This window comes from Physella acuta, unplaced genomic scaffold (genome assembly GCF_028476545.2).
Source record: "Physella acuta isolate Inbredline_101_S28 unplaced genomic scaffold, ASM2847654v3 ptg000079l, whole genome shotgun sequence".
Lineage (NCBI taxonomy): Eukaryota > Metazoa > Mollusca > Gastropoda > Physidae > Physella > Physella acuta.
The window spans coordinates 954,996-972,565 of record NW_026731599.1 but is presented as its reverse complement, the minus strand read 5'-3'; the positions used below and the strand labels follow the sequence as shown (position 1 = coordinate 972,565).

Below are 17,570 nucleotides of genomic sequence, written 5' to 3'. Positions count from 1 at the left end.
GTGACCTCTAACCTCCCCTGTGACCTCTAACCTTCCCTGTGACCTACCCCGTGCTCCTTGTCCGGGCTAGTGAAGGCCAAGGTCAGAAAGTGGATGTTGTTGGACTTTTCACGCTCGATGCTCCGGGCTGTCAGGGCCTGCGACAGGTATTTGTTGACCCTGTCAGCAGGTAACTCGGCCAGCTCCTGCCTGCTCACAGTCAGAGGACATTTAGACAGGATATTTAGACAGGACATTTAGACAGGACATTTAGACAGGACATTTAGACAGGACATTTAGACAGGACATTTAGACAGGACATTTAGACAGGACATTTAGACAGGACATTTAGACAGGACATTTAGACAGGACATTTAGACAGGACATTTAGACAGGATATTTAGACAGGACATTTAGACAGGACATTTAGACAGGACATTTAGAAAGGACATTTAGAAAGGACATTTAGAAAGGACATTTAGACAGGACATTTAGACAGGACATTTAGACAGGACATTTAGACAGGACATTTAGACAGGACATTTAGACAGGACATTTAGACAGGACATTTAGACAGGACATTTAGAAAGGACATTTAGACAGGACATTTAGACAGGACATTTAGACAGGACATTTAGACAGGACATTTAGACAGGACATTCAGATTACATATATATATATATATGTATGTATATATATATATATATATATATATATATATATATATATATATATATATATATATATGTATATATGTATGTATATATATATATATATATGTGTGTGTGTATATATATGTATATATGTATATATGTATGTATATATATATATATATGTGTGTATATATATATATATATATATATATATATACATATATATATATATATATATATATATATATATATATATATATATATATATATATATATATCTATAATATAAGCGGGCTGTGTCTGTCCTTCCGTCCGTCATCGCTATAGATTTTGAAACCATAAAACTAAGTAAACATAGCACCATGCTGTGCGTTTCAGTGCACCGCAGTGTCTTATTATAAGTAATAGAGTAGGGTTTGTTTATATAACGGCATAGAGCTATTTTATAATTTCCACTGTTTGTACAATTTTGCATAACGTAAAGAGAATATTAAATACACGCACATTGCTAAAACATATTAAAAGGATCAATGTCAAATATCGTTTTCGTTAATATTCCCAGAAAAAGTGGATATATATTAATAACATAATAACAGTACGGTAGAAAAATCTAATTAAACTGCTTAGTAATTTTGCCAATGGAGGTAATTCAAAGATAAATTGAACTCACGCTAAAAATGTGAATGCAAAATCTGCAAGACGGAATAATTGTTGGAATAATATAATTAGCAAAATGTGAATGCAAATTATGCAGACGTGTAAGAGTACATTATTGTTGGAATATTATTATTAGCATTGATTGATAAAAGGCTATCTTTTATTTATTTTATTCACAGAATGTGCTGTTTACTAATTATAATTTTTAATCAACTATTCTCCATTACTATATTAAGTCATCACGTTCATTAGGTGCGCAATGGTTTTAGTCATGAAACTTTATTGTAAATTTTTAAAAGTACTGAAAAAAATTCATGAATTTATAAAGTGCAATATGGTCGGTAAAACACGGATATTCTAAATACTGCCTTTAATTTATTTGCGGAAAAGCTAGGGGTTTTATAACAGAGGCGTAGCAAGAGGGGGGGGGAGGGTGGAAATCGAAAGTTTGAGGGAGGTGGGAGGGTGTAAATCGAAATTTTCCGCCGGCGCTCGGAAAGGGCGCGATTTGGCGCTACGGGATAGACTGTGAGCAATATGCCTTTATGATTACATTTAAATTGAGTTTATGTTGAGTGTTGTGTTTGTTTTTTCGTTTTTGTTTTTGCTTTGCGTTCGTTTGTGTTGTATTTAGTTTTGTTCTGTTCCCAACTTAGTACATTTAAAAAAAGATTTACCGTGTGTTGTGGTTGTGTTGTGGTTGTGGTTGTGTTGTGGTTGTTTTGTGGTTGTGTTGTGGTTGTGGTTGTGTTGTGGTTGTGTTGTGATTGTGTTGTGGTTGTAATGTGGTTGTGTTGTGTTTGTGTTGTGTTTTTGTTTGTTTTGTTCTGTTCCAAAGTTGGTATATTTTAAAAAGATTTACCGTGGCGAAGCACGGGATGCAGCTAGTATATATATATATATATATATATATATAAATATATATATGTGTATATATATATATATATATATATATATATATATATATATATATATATATATATATATATATATATATATAATATAAGCGGGCTGAGCGTGTGTCAGTCCTTCCTTCCTTCCTTCCTTCCTTCCTTCTGTCATCGCTATAGCTTTTGGGACTATAAAAGTAAACATTCGCACCATGCTGTGCTTTTCAGTGCACCGCAGTGTCTTATTATAAGTAATAGAGTAGGGTTTGTTTATATAACGACACAGAGCTATTTTATAATTGCCACTGTGTTTACTCTTTTGCATAACTTAAAGAAAATATTAAATACACGCACATTGCTAAAACATATTAAAAGGATCAATGTCAAATATCATTTTCGTTTATATTCCTAGAAAAAGTGGATACATTTTTATAACATAATAACAGTACGGTAGAAAAATCAAATTAATTTAACTCTTTTCTAATTTTGACAAAGGAGGTAATTTAAAAATACATTAAACTCACGCTAATAAAAAATGTGAATGCAAATATACGTTCGTCATAGAAGGAATTAGTGTTGCAATAATATAATTAGCAAAATGTGAATGCAAATTATTCGGATGTGTAAGAGGAAATTATTGTTAGAAAATTATAATTAGCATGGATTGATAAAAGGCAATCTTTTATTTATTTTATTCACTGAATGTAGGCCCTACTGTTTATTACTTATAATTTTTAATCAACTATTCAGCACTATTATAGGCGCGTCATCACGTTCATTAGGTGCGCAATGGTTTTAGTTATGAAACTCAATTGTAAATTTTTAAAATTTAAAGTACTGGAAAAAAGATGCGTGAATGGATACAGTGAAATATTGTAGGTAAAACAGTATAAATAATAGGCAGTATTTAAAATATCCCTTAGGGGGCGCCAAAGTGGGTTGGAAAAAATTTACGAGGGGGGGGGGTGGAAATCGAAAGTTTTAGGGCGGGGGGGGGGGGGGGGGGGAAAGGGGTGCAAATCGAAAGTTTGAGGGGGGTGCAAATCACTGGAAAGGGCGCGATTTGGCGCTACGGGCTAGACTGTGAGCAATATGCCTTTATGATTGCATTTAAATTGTGTTTATGTTATGAGTGTTGTGTTTGTTTTTTCGTTTTTTTTTTTTTTTTGCGTTCGTTTATGTTGTGTTTAGTTTTGTTCTGTTCCCAAGTTGGTACATTTAAAAAAGATTTACCGTGGCGGAGCACGGGATGCAGCTAGTATATCTATAATATAAGCGGGCAAGTAGTGTGTCAGTCCTTCCTTCCTTCCTTCCGTCATCGCTATAGATTTTGGAACCATAAAAGTAAACATTCGCACCATGCTGTGCTTTTCAGTGCACCGCAGTGTCTTATTATAAGTATTAGAGTAGGGTTTGTTTATATAGCGGCATAGAGCTATTTTATAATTGCCACGGTTTTTACTCTTTCGCATAACGTCAAGAAAATATTAAATACACGCAAACTGCTAAAACGTATTGAAAAGATTAATGTCAAATATCATTTTCGTTTAGGTTCCCAGAAAAAGTGGATACATTTTAATAAGATAATAACAGTACGGTAGAAAAATCAAATTAATTTAACTCTTTTCTAATTTTGACAACGGAGGTAATTTAAAAATACATTAAACTCACGCTAATAAAAAATGTAAATGCAAATATTCGTTCGTCATAGAAGGAATTAGTGTTGCAATAATATAATTAGCAAAATGTGAATGCAAATTATTCGGATGTGTAAGATGAAATTATTGTTAGAAAATTATAATTAGCATGGATTGATAAAAGGCAATCTTTTATTTATTTTATTCACTGAATGTAGGCCCTACTGTTTATTACTTATAATTTTTAATCAACTATTCAGCTCTATTATAGACGCGTCATCACGCACATTAGGTGCGCAATGGTTTTAGTTATTAAACTCTATTGTAAATTTTTAAAATTTAAAGTACTGGAAAAAAATGCGTGAATCGATAAAGTGAAATATTGTAGGTAAAACACGGATATTTTAAATACTGCCTATTATTTATACTGTTTTCTAATTATTATTCTATCTTTCGGGTTTTATAGGAGAGGCGTAGCGAGGGGGGGCATATGTCCCCGGGTGCCGACCTTAGGGGGCGCCAAAGTGCATTGGAAAAAATTTGCGGGGGGGGGGGGGTGGAAATCGAAAGTTTTAGGGCGGGGGGGGGGGGGAAGGGGTGCAAATCGAAAGTTTGAGTTGGGTGCAAATCACCGGAAAGGGCGCGATTTGGCGCTACGGGCTAGACTGTGAGCAATATGCCTTTATGATTGCATTTAAATTGTGTTTATGTTATGAGTGTTGTGTTTGTTTTTTCGTTGTTTTTTTTTTTTTTTGCGTTCGTTTGTGTTGTGTTTAGTTTTGTTCTGTTCCCAAGTTGGTACATTTAAAAAAGATTTACCGTGGCGGAGCACGGGATGCAGCTAGTATATATATATATATATATATATATATATATATATATATATATATATATATATATATATATATATATATACATACATGACACAGCAGCACATGACAGAAGACAGCACTGACCTGTTTCTTAGTGCTTTGTTTGGTTTGTCTGACGTCACACCCTAAATAGATGAGAGCCATCATTTAGACATAATTTAGACATAATTTAGACATAATTTAGACATAATTTAGACTTCATTTAGACATCATTTAGACATCATTTAGACATCATTTAGACAGACATCATTTAGACAGACAGCATGTAGACAGACATAGTCCTGTCTGACACTTACATAGTCCTGTCTGACACTTACATAGTCCTGTCTGACACTTACATAGTCCTGTCTGACACTTACATAGTCCTGTCTGACACTTACATAGTCCTGTCTGACACTTACATAGTCCTGTCTGACACTTACATAGTCCTGTCTGACACTTACATAGTCCTGTCTGACACTTACATAGTCCTGTCTGACACTTACATAGTCCTGTCTGACACTTACATAGTCCTGTACGACACTTACATAGTCCTGTCTGACACTTACATAGTCCTGTCTGACACTTACATAGTCCTGTACGACACTTACATAGTCCTGTCTGACACTTACATAGTCCTGTCTGACACTTACATAGTCCTGTACGACACTTACATAGTCCTGTCTGACACTTACATAGTCCTGTCTGACACTTACATAGTCCTGTCTGACACTTACTTAGTCCTGTCTGACACTTACTTAGTCCTGTCTGACACTTACATAGTCCTGTACGACACTTACATAGTCCTGTCTGACACTTACATAGTCCTGTACGACACTTACATAGTCCTGTCTGACACTTACATAGTCCTGTCTGACACTTACTTAGTCCTGTCTGACACTTACTTAGTCCTGTCTGACACTTACTTAGTCCTGTCTGACACTTACATAGTCCTGCACTTGGATTGACACGCCATCTTGTGTGTCATCTGACATCTGAACATTGGAAAAAAAATTTAAAGTTTAACAAAAAAGTTTAATTGATGTTCCCAATACTTTTCTTTATAAAAGCTGCAACAATTTCTTGTCATTTCTTCAGTATCACAACGCTTTCAACAACACGCTTGTATCAATGCACTAATAAAATGGGAGAGATCTCCCCAACCAGGCTCAGACTCCCCCCCCCCCTCCGGAAAAACGAATTAGAATTTATATATAAAATACATACTTATGCCAGTATCCTACCCCGCCGAAAATAGGGTGTAATAGGGTGAGAGTGGTCTAATTATAAGATCTTATACTTATTCATTAATTATAAGATCTTATACTTATTCATTAATTATAAGATCTTATACTTATTCATTAAGTTTCCTCGACTTCACCGAAATGGTGAACGGAAAAAAAGTCACAGGAAAAAAAAACAGAAAAAAAGTCACAGTTTTTGCTAGGAAAAAAAGTCACAGAAAAAAAGTCACAGTGAAAAAATTTTATCGGAAAAAAAGTCACAGAAAAAAGTCACAAAAATCTTTTTAGAAATATTTTTATTAATTTGTTAAGAATTGTAAAATTTTGTATGTTTATTGTTGTAGGTTGTATTTTTTGATAGCATAAATTATTTATAGACGTTAAAAGCATTATGATTTATAACAATTGTAAGTAAAAGTACTCTAAGATAATTAACACAACAATCTCAACTTTTGTTACGTATTTAGTTAAATACGCGGTAGAAAAGTTAACTATAAAAGAAATTTAGGCACATTTTGCCGTAGGCTATTCTCTGGTCGTCCTCTCCTCAGTAGGCATTGTCCGAACATATTTAGTGTTGTTGACGTTATGCGTCAATGACAGCCTTTGAACCTTGTCGGCTTTCTGTTTTGATCCTAAGTTTTCTCATGTAATTAGCGTGATAAATGTGGGCAGTAAAGGTGGTTGAACTAAACATAACTATTTTTGCCATGAGTTGAGGGCAGCAAGTCAGATAAACTTACCATTTCACTGTAATTTAATATTGGTGTTTAAAAAAACATGATGAAAAACGTGGACTTTTATTCTATTTATTATATGCTACTAATCTTAAGTTTAAAATAATTACAATCTACATACTTCATAATAAATTTTTTAGATGAATTATAAAAATTCCTATGCGTATACAGCCTACACACATTACATTATATTTAATTAATCCTAAGTTAATTTACATTCTCTAAATATTTAATACATGCAAGTATTAGGCCTAACAAATATCATGCAAATATATATTTGTGACTTTTTTTCCTGTGACTTTTTTCTGTGACTTTTTTTCCTGTGACTTTTTTTCTGTGGTTTTTTTTTCCTGTGTTTTTTTTCCTGTGACTTTTTTTCCTACAATCCACTGAAACTACTATCCTGCTCTAAAGAACTAAAACAGCACTCCCCTAAGTCGTGTATTGTTATATATTTCAAGGCATTTTTAAGGTGTCGTCCATAATTGACGTCACAAACGAAGGGGGGGGGGGGGGGGTTCAGATAGTGTGACGTCACGCTTTTGCATTTTAAAAAAAGCAATGTAAGAAAACGAGTTTTAGATGTTATTTCGCGTTTTAGAAAACTGTTTTAATAAATTGTACTTGGAATTGATTAAAATACTCTATGTTCACAGAGCTCAGACAAGATTTTGGAAAAATATCGATGTTTTAAGAAAAATTCAACTGCAATTTTGTGGGGGGGGGGGGGGGGGGGTCCTGGCTTTTTGTGTGTCGGGCGTGACGTCATTTATGGATGACCCCTAAACTCAACTTGTGATCATTGCAAAGTTCATGTTGTATTACATTGTGATAAGTTGATGGACTGACAGACAGATGTAGTTTAGCAAGAGGGAGCTATCAATTCGTAAAAAAAATGTGGATATTTTAGTAGCAAAATATGGTCAAATCCATTTCTTTTTACAATATATATTTTGTATGTACGTTTACATAATCTTTTTACAATATATATTTTGTATGTACGTTTACATAATCTTTTTACAATATATATTTTGTATGTACGTTTACATAATCTTTTTACAATATATATTTTGTATGTACGTTTACATAATCTTTTTACAATATATATTTTGTATGTACGTTTACATAATCTTTTTACAATATATATTTTGTATGTACGTTTACATAATCTTTTTACAATATATATTTTGTATGTACGTTTACATAATCTTTTTACAATATATATTTTGTATGTACGTTTACATAATCTTTTTACAATATATATTTTGTATGTACGTTTACATAATCTTTTTACAATATATATTTTGTATGTACGTTTACATAATCTTTTTACAATATATATTTTGTATGTACGTTTACATAATCTTTTTTACAATATATATTTTGTATGTACGTTTACATAATCTTTTTTACAATATATATTTTGTATGTACGTTTACATAATCTTTTTTACAATATATATTTTGTTTGTACGTTTACATAATCTTTATATTTTAAAATGTAGAAATGCATGAAATGTAAGAAGAAAAAAACATTCCATTAGGCTACACTTACCATTGTTCTGTTGAGCTTCTGGTTCTGGTGGGGCATGGTGTCACGTGATTGTGACGTAGACAGCACGTCGGAGAAGGGGATCTCGGCGTTAAACTTGACCGACTGCATCAGCCGGATGACGCAGTTGGTCACGCCCTTGAAGGAGAGCTTGTGGGGCCGCATGCCCGTCCACTCGCGCTGTAGCAGGACTGCGTGCTGCTGCAGAACAGCAAACAGCTTTAATATTGGCCCAGCACATTTGGACAGCTCAAATATTGGCCCAGCACATTTGGACAGCTCAAATATTGGCCCAGCACATTTGGACAGCTCAAATATTGGCCCTACATATTTGGACAGCTCAAATATTGGCCCAGCACATTTGGACAGCTCAAATATTGGCCCTACATATTTGGACAGCTCAAATATTGGCCCTACATATTTGGACAGCTCAAATATTGGCCCAGCACATTTGGACAGCTCAAATATTGGCCCTACATATTTGGACAGCTCAAATATTGGCCCAGCACATTTGGACAGCTCAAATATTGGCCCTACAAATTTAGACAGCTCAAATATTGGCCCTACATATTTGGACAGCTCAAATATTGGCCCAACACATTTGGACAGCTCACATATTGGCCCAGCACATTTGGACAGCTCAAATATTGGCCCTACATATTTGGACAGCTCAAATATTGGCCCAGCACATTTGGACAGCTCAAATATTGGCCCTACAAATTTGGACAGCTCAAATATTGGCCCTACATATTTGGACAGCTCAAATATTGGCCCAATAAATTTTGCAAGAACGTAACACAGTCTACAAAGCTATCAATCCATTCAGCTTTATAAATAAAATTGGATATAAATCCACATTTTACAAATAAATCAAAAAGTTATTAGCCTAAAAATACATCTGCAACATATCAATCCAATGACTGAATTCAGCATACAGCAAGTGACTGAATTCAGCATACAGCAAGTGACTGTTTACAATAGGTTTATCGATCAATGGAGATAAGTGAAACATTGCTTTGTCGGTAAAAAATTTAAGGAGTTAAGTCCCTTTTCCGTAAGAATTGTTCAGTTCTATAGAATATATTAAATGGGGTATGTATTCAACATAAGAATGGTGGAGTGTGTCAACAACAACATTAGAATGGTGGAGTGTGTCAAAAACAACATTAGAATGGTGGAGTGTGTCAATAACAACATTAGAATGGTGGATTGTGTCAACAACAACAACATTAGAATGGTGGAGTGTGTCAACAACAACATTAGAATGGTGGAGTGTGTCAACAACAACAACATTAGAATGGTGGAGTGTGTCAACAACAACATTAGAATGGTGGCGTGTGTCAACAACAACATTAGAATGGTGGAGTGTGTCAATAACAACATTAGAATGGTGGAGTGTGTCAACAACAACATTAGAATGGTGGAGTGTGTCAACAACAACAACATTAGAATGGTGGAGTGTGTCAATAACAACATTAGAATGGTGGAGTGTGTCAATAACAACAACATTAGAATGGTGGATTGTGTCAACAACAACATTCGAATGGTGGAGTGTGTCAACAACAACATTAGAATGGTGGAGTGTGTCAACAACAACATTAGAATGGTGGAGTGTGTCAACAACAACATTAGAATGGTGGAGTGTATCAATAACAACAACATTAGAATGCTGGAGTGTGTCAACAACAACATTAGAATGGTGGAGTGTGTCAACAACAACAACATTAGAATGGTGGAGTGTGTCAATAACAACAACAACATTAGAATGGTGGAGTGTGTCAATAACAACAACAACATTAGAATGGTGGAGTGTGTCAACAACAACATTAGAATGGTGGAGTGTGTCAACAACAACATTAGAATGGTGGAGTGTGTCAACAACAACAACATTAGAATGCTGGAGTGTGTCAACAACAACATTAGAATGGTGGAGTGTGTCAACAACAACAACATTAGAATGGTGGAGTGTGTCAATAACAACAACAACATTACAATGGTGGAGTGTGTCAACAACAACATTAGAATGGTGGAGTGTGTCAACAACAACATTAGAATGGTGGAGTGTGTCAACAACAACATTAGAATGGTGGAGTGTGTCAACAACAGCAACATTAGAATGGTGGAGTGTATCAACAACAACATTAGAATGGTGGAGTGTGTCAATAACAACATTAGAATGGTGGAGTGTGTCAACAACAACATTACAATGGTAGAGTGTGTCAACAACAACATTAGAATGGTGGAGTGTGTCAACAACAACAACATTAGAATGGTGGAGTGTGTCAACAACAACTACATTAGAATGGTTGAGTGTGTCAACAACAACAACATTAGAATGGTGGAGTGTGTCAACAACAACATTAGAATGGTGGAGTGTGTCAATAACAACAACATTAGAATGGTGGAGTGTGTCAATAACAACAACATTAGAATGGTGGAGTGTGTCAATAACAACATTAGAATGGTGGAGTGTGTCAACAACAACAACATTAGAATGGTGGATTGTGTCAATAACAACATTAGAATGGTGGAGTGTGTCAATAACAACATTAGAATGGTGGAGTGTGTCAACAACAACAACATTAGAATGCTGGAGTGTGTCAATAACAACATTAGAATGGTGGAGTGTGTCAATAACAACATTAGAATGGTGGAGTGTGTCAATAACAACAACATTAGAATGGTGGAGTGTGTCAATAACAACATTAGAATGGTGGAGTGTGTCAACAACAACATTAGAATGGTGGAGTGTGTCAACAACAACATTAGAATGGTGGGGTGTATCAATAACAACAACATTAGAATGCTGGAGTGTGTCAACAACAACATTAGAATGGTGGAGTGTGTCAACAACAACAACATTAGAATGGTGGAGTGTGTCAATAACAACAACAACATTAGAATGGTGGAGTGTGTCAACAACAACATTAGAATGGTGGAGTGTGTCAACAACAACATTAGAATGGTGGAGTGTGTCAACAACAACATTAGAATGGTGGAGTGTGTCAACAACAACAACATTAGAATGGTGGAGTGTGTCAATAACAACATTAGAATGGTGGAGTGTGTCAATAACAACAACATTAGAATGGTGGAGTGTGTCAATAACAACATTAGAATGGTGGAGTGTGTCAATAACAACAACAACATTAGAATGGTGGAGTGTGTCAACAACAACATTAGAATGGTGGAGTGTGTCAACAACAACATTAGAATGGTGGAGTGTATCAACAACAACATTAGAATGGTGGAGTGTGTCAACAACAACAACATTAGAATGGTGGAGTGTGTCAATAACAACATTAGAATGGTGGAGTGTGTCAATAACAACAACATTAGAATGGTGGAGTGTGTCAATAACAACATTAGAATGGTGGAGTGTGTCAACAACAACATTAGAATGGTGGAGTGTGTCAACAACAACATTAGAATGGTGGAGTGTGTCAACAACAACAACATTAGAATGGTGGAGTGTGTCAATAACAACATTAGAATGGTGGAGTGTGTCAATAACAACATTAGAATGGTGGAGTGTGTCAACAACAACATTAGAATGGTGGAGTGTGTCAATAACAACATTAGAATGGTGGAGTGTGTCAATAACAACATTAGAATGGTGGAGTGTGTCAATAACAACATTAGAATGGTGGAGTGTGTCAACAACAACATTAGAATGGTGGAGTGTGTCAACAACAACAACATTAGAATGGTGGAGTGTGTCAATAACAACATTAGAATGGTGGAGTGTGTCAACAACAACATTAGAATGGTGGAGTGTGTCAACAACAACATTAGAATGGTGGAGTGTGTCAACAACAACAACATTAGAATGGTGGAGTGTGTCAACAACAACAACATTAGAATGGTGGAGTGTATCAACAACATGATTAATGTGTCAACAACTGATTCTTACACTCACTTCACTCCAGATAATTCTCTAGAAAATAAAATGGATTAGAAATAAATCTCTCAGCAGACAGAAAATTGTCGACAGACTTAAATTAAAAGAGAAAAAAAACAAAGACATTGACATGAGACATTGACATCAGACCGTGAGACAGCAGACACGTAACTGACCTTGCGGGGGTGTTTGGTCTTGATGAAGAAGGTCTCGACCCCCAGCTGTTGCAGGTAGGCGTCTCTCTGGCCACCATTGCCCGGCTCCACCTCGTACTGGCCATGCAGCTGCTCCAGGGTGGCCCTCGTGATGTGTACGCGCCTGGTGGGGGAAAGATCTTTCTAGCTGGCTAGATCTTTCTAGTTGGCTAGATCTTGCTACATCTTTCTAGCTGACTAGATCTTTCTAGCTGGCTAGATCTTTCTAGCTGGCTACATCTTTCTAGTTGGCTACATCTTTCTAGCTGACTAGATCTTTCTAGCTGGCTATATCTTTCTAGCTGGCTATATCTTTCTAGCTGGCTAGATCTTTCTAGCTGGCTAGATCTTTCTAGCTGGCTAGATCTTTCTAGCTGGCTAGATCTTGCTACATCTTTCTAGCTGACTAGATCTTTCTAGCTGGCTAGATCTTTCTAGCTGGCTAGATCTTTCTAGCTGGCTAGATCTTTCTAGCTGGCTAGATCTTTCTAGCTGGCTACATCTTTCTAGCTGGCTAGATCTTTCTAGCTGGCTAGATCTTGCTACATCTTTCTAGCTGGCTAGATCTTTCTAGCTGGCTACATCTTTCTAGCTGGCTAGATCTTTCTAGCTGGCTAGATCTTTCTAGCTGGCTAGATCTTTCTAGCTGGCTAGATCTTTCTAGCTGGCTACATCTTTCTAGCTGGCTACATCTTTGTAGATTTAAAGATCTTGCCAGAGTTTCTTCCAGGCATCTCTTTTAAGAGCCCCCCCCCCCCCACCCCGGAGAAAAAAAGTCTGGAAGAAACACTGCAGGCTAGATCTTTAAAGCTTAATACACCGGGCAAGAGCTTACATAATGTATACAACATTATAGAGCGCTCAACACTTTAGCAACATATCTAAAGAAGAGCTACACGATCAAATAGGAACAAGAGCTAAATATAGAAATGTGCAACTCACCCTGGGATGCCGCCAGACTCCATGTGATTGGCCAGTTTGACGTCATTGCTGAAGACGTCATACTGCCACTTCTTGAGGCCGAGGACCCCGCACAGGACGCGGCCCGTGTGTAGCCCCACTCGCATGTTCAGCTTGACGCCCGTCTGGTCGCACACGCTCCTGGAGATAGGGCTACACTAGACTAAAGGCTACAGGCTACACTAGACTAAAGGCTACAGGCTACACTAGACTAAAGGCTACAGGCTACAGGCTACACTAGACTAAAGGCTACAGGCTACACTAGACTAAAGGCTACAGGCTACACTAGACTAAAGGCTATAGACTACACTAGACTAAAGGCTACACTAGACTAAAGGCTACGCCTCTGCAAAGTATAGAGAAAGTATTGTAATCGTGAAAAAAAATCGAGATTTTTTTTCAAATCTCGACGTTTTACACCTCCCTGAGTTTTGCAATCTTGTCCATATGTCTGTGTGTGTGTATGTCTGTGTGTGTATGTGTGTGTGTGTGTGTCTGTAAACACGATATTTTGAGTACCGTTACAGCTAGTTGATGAAACTGCATATATAAGTATTAGATCAAATGTGTAAATCCGTATCAACTTATCAGCGATTTCCGATAACCGGAAGTGGAACTTTTCTACTTTCATTTTTTTCAAAAGCCTATAACTTGAGTAATATTTCATTTAGATCAAGGGAATTTCACATCTAAGTAAAAGATCTAATCGTCTGCATTCTGACTAATTTTGATTAACTTCCATTGACGGGAAGTAGCTAAATCCGATTTCTCAAAAAACGCATGTGAATTTATAAAGTACTAATAATATTCCGCACTATTATACACATTTTATTTGCGTTCACTTGGTGTGTAATTCTTTTTCTACGAGATTCTATTCTATTTTAAAAAGTTTAAGTAATTAAAAATGGATTTAAAATATTGTCTATTATCCCGAGTTGCCTTCCCCTTAGTGTTATATATTCGAGAAAGTTGAGGGGTTTATTTCTGTAAGTTTTCTTTCTATAACCAGGTTCAAGTGTGTGTAATGACGTAGTGTATGTATGTGTGTGTAATAATGTAGTGTGTATATGTGTGTGTAATGATGTAATGTGTTTGTGTATGTGTGTAATAATGTAGTGTGTATATGTGTGTGTAATGATGTAGTGTGGCTATATGTGTGTGTAATAATGTAGTGTGTATATGTGTGTGTAATGATGTGGTGTGTATATGTGTGTGTAATGATGTAGTGTGTTTATGTGTGTGTACGTGAAATATCCTGCCGTGTGTACTTAGCATTTACTTAGGTCAAGGTCAACTGTTTAGTTATACGGGACTGGTTCGACCCCCCCCCCCCCACCCCCCACCCAACAACTTCGATATTAATTGGCCTTGTCAAAATTTGCTTAAAGCGAGACACCAATGGTTTACATGACGTCAGCGATGACGTCACATGGGCGGTGAAATACAGCCTGACTAATGAATCTCTTTGACCTTTGCCCTTGTGTCTTCTGCCCTTTTGTCACTCGGATCCATCCAATCCATAGGTGGTGGTATTTAAGGTGATGTTTGGGGATGTGTGTTGGTGGTATTTAAGGTGATGTTTGGGGATGTGTGTTGGTGGTATTTAAGGTGATGTTTGGGGATGTGTGGTGGTGGTATTTAAGGGGATGTTTGGGGATGTGTGTTGGTGGTATTTAAGGTGATGTTTGGGGATGTGTGTTGGTGGTATTTAAGGTGATGTTTGGGGATGTGTGTTGGTGGTATTTAAGGTGATGTTTGGGGATGTGTGTTGGTGGTATTTAAGGTGATGTTTGGGGATGTGTGTTGGTGGTATTTAAGGTGATGTTTGGGGATGTGTGTTGGTGGTATTTAAGGTGATGTTTGGGGATGTGTGTTGGTGATATTTAAGGTGATGTTTGGGGATGTGTGTTGGTGGTATTTAAGGTGATGTTTGGGGATGTGTGTTGGTGGTATTTAAGGTGATGTTTGGGGATGTATGGTGGTGGTATTTAAGGTGATGTTTGGGGATGTGTGTTGGTGGTATTTAAGGTGATGTTTGGGGATGTGTGGTGGTGATATTTAAGGTGATGTTTGGGGATGTGTGTTGGTGGTATTTAAGGTGATGTTTGGGGATGTGTGTTGGTGGTATTTAAGGTGATGTTTGGGGATGTGTGTTGGTGGTATTTAAGGTGATGTTTGGGGATGTGTGTTGGTGGTATTTAAGGTGATGTTTGGGGATGTGTGTTGGTGATATTTAAGGTGATGTTTGGGGATGTGTGTTGGTGGTATTTAAGGTGATGTTTGGGGATGTGTGTTGGTGGTATTTAAGGTGATGTTTGGGGATGTATGGTGGTGGTATTTAAGGTGATGTTTGGGGATGTGTGTTGGTGGTATTTAAGGTGATGTTTGGGGATGTGTGGTGGTGATATTTAAGGTGATGTTTGGGGATGTGTGTTGGTGGTATTTAAGGTGATGTTTGGGGATGTGTGTTGGTGGTATTTAAGGTGATGTTTGGGGATGTGTGTTGGTGTGTGTTGATGATTGTGCTATCGGTGCTTGAAACTCGACACAGTCGATCAGTGTTTCTTCCAGACTTTATTCTACGGGGGGGGGGGGGGGGGGGGAGCACTTGAAAATTTTCGGGGGGGAAGGACTAAAATTTCCGGGGGAGGGGGGAAGGACACTGGTAAAAGTATATATTTCCTATATAAATTCTATTTCCTCGAGGGGCCGATAGACCCGCCTGTTAGACCCGCCTGATAGACCCGCCTGGAAGACCCGCCTGATAGACCCGTCTGAAAGAAACCCTGCAGCTGATGTGTGTGGACTCACGCGATGGCGTCGATCATGTCCAGGCCCATCTCCACACAGCAGGCCGCATGGTTAGCCCGGGCCTCGGGCAGGCCGCTGACGCAGTAGTAGCAGTCCCCCAGGATCTTGATCCGCATGCAGTTGTTTTGCTGGCGGGATGGGGGGGGGGGGGTTAGATAGTACGGGTTAGTTCATTGTAGTTCGTGTTTATTTTAGAACTGATCTGAATGAGCAGCGTTCAAAACTTTGTGTGTAACATCTCAGTCCAAAAATCAACATCTATACAAATCAGAGCGTTGACTGCCTAAATCAACGTCCTCCACACTCAAACCCAATCCATAGACCCAACTTTACATCCAAACCCAATCCATAGACCCAACCTTACATCCAAACCCAATCCATAGACCCAACCTTACATCCAAACCCAATCCATAGACCCAACCTTACATTCAAACCCAATCCATAGACCCAACCTTACATCCAAACCCAATCCATAGACCCAACCTTACATCCAAACCCAATCCATAGACCCAACCTTACATCCAAACCCAATCCATAGACCCAACCTTACATCCAAACCCAATCCATAGACCCAACCTTACATCCAAACCCAATCCATAGACCCAACTTTACATCCAAACCCAATCCATAGACCCAACCTTACATCCAAACCCAATCCATAGACCCAACCTTACATCCAAACCCAATCCATAGACCCAACCTTACATCCAAACCCAATCCATAGACCCAACCTTACATCCAAACCCAATCCATAGACCCAACCTTACATCCAAACCCAATCCATAGACCCAACCTTACATCCAAACCCAATCCATAGACCCAACCTTACATCCAAACCCAATCCATAGACCCAACCTTACATCCAAACCCAATCCATAGACCCAACCTTACATCCAAACCCAATCCATAGACCCAACCTTACATCCAAACCCAATCCATAGACCCAACCTTACATCCAAACCCAATCCATAGACCCAACCTTACATCCAAACCCAATCCATAGACCCAACCTTACATCCAAACCCAATCCATAGACCCAACCTTACATCCAAACCCAATCCATAGACCCAACCTTACATCCAAACCCAATCCATAGACCCAACCTTACATCCAAACCCAATCCATAGACCCAACCTTACATACAAACCCAATCCATAGACCCAACATTACATCCAAACCCAATCCATAGACCCAACCTTACATCCAAACCCAATCCATAGACCCAACCTTACATTCAAACCCAATCCATAGACCCAACCTTACATCCAAACCCAATCCATAGACCCAACCTTACATCCAAACCCAATCCATAGACCCAACCTTACATCCAAACCCAATCCATAGACCCAACCTTACATCCAAACCCAATCCATAGACCCAACCTTACATCCAAACCCAATCCATAGACCCAACCTTACATCCAAACCCAATCCATAGACCCAACCTTACATCCAAACCCAATCCATAGACCCAACCTTACATCCAAACCCAATCCATAGACCCAA

General features: G+C 37.6%; 1 protein-coding gene across 2 annotated transcripts in view; it reads right to left on the bottom strand.

Annotated features, from left to right (window-relative positions):
* The window catches only part of LOC131955204 (adenylate cyclase type 1), a 61,436-nt gene that overhangs the window by 23,077 nt on the left and 20,789 nt on the right, over positions 1-17,570 (bottom strand). For both annotated transcript variants that reach the window (XM_059319228.1, XM_059319236.1), the window contains exons 5-11: positions 16,066-16,193; positions 13,237-13,395; positions 12,277-12,418; positions 8,203-8,400; positions 5,615-5,662; positions 4,773-4,813; positions 48-189 (exon numbers count right to left, since the gene is read on the bottom strand). In XM_059319228.1, coding sequence (XP_059175211.1) covers positions 48-189; positions 4,773-4,813; positions 5,615-5,662; positions 8,203-8,400; positions 12,277-12,418; positions 13,237-13,395; positions 16,066-16,193 — 858 coding nt within the window. The remainder of the gene's footprint in view (positions 1-47; positions 190-4,772; positions 4,814-5,614; positions 5,663-8,202; positions 8,401-12,276; positions 12,419-13,236; positions 13,396-16,065; positions 16,194-17,570) is intronic.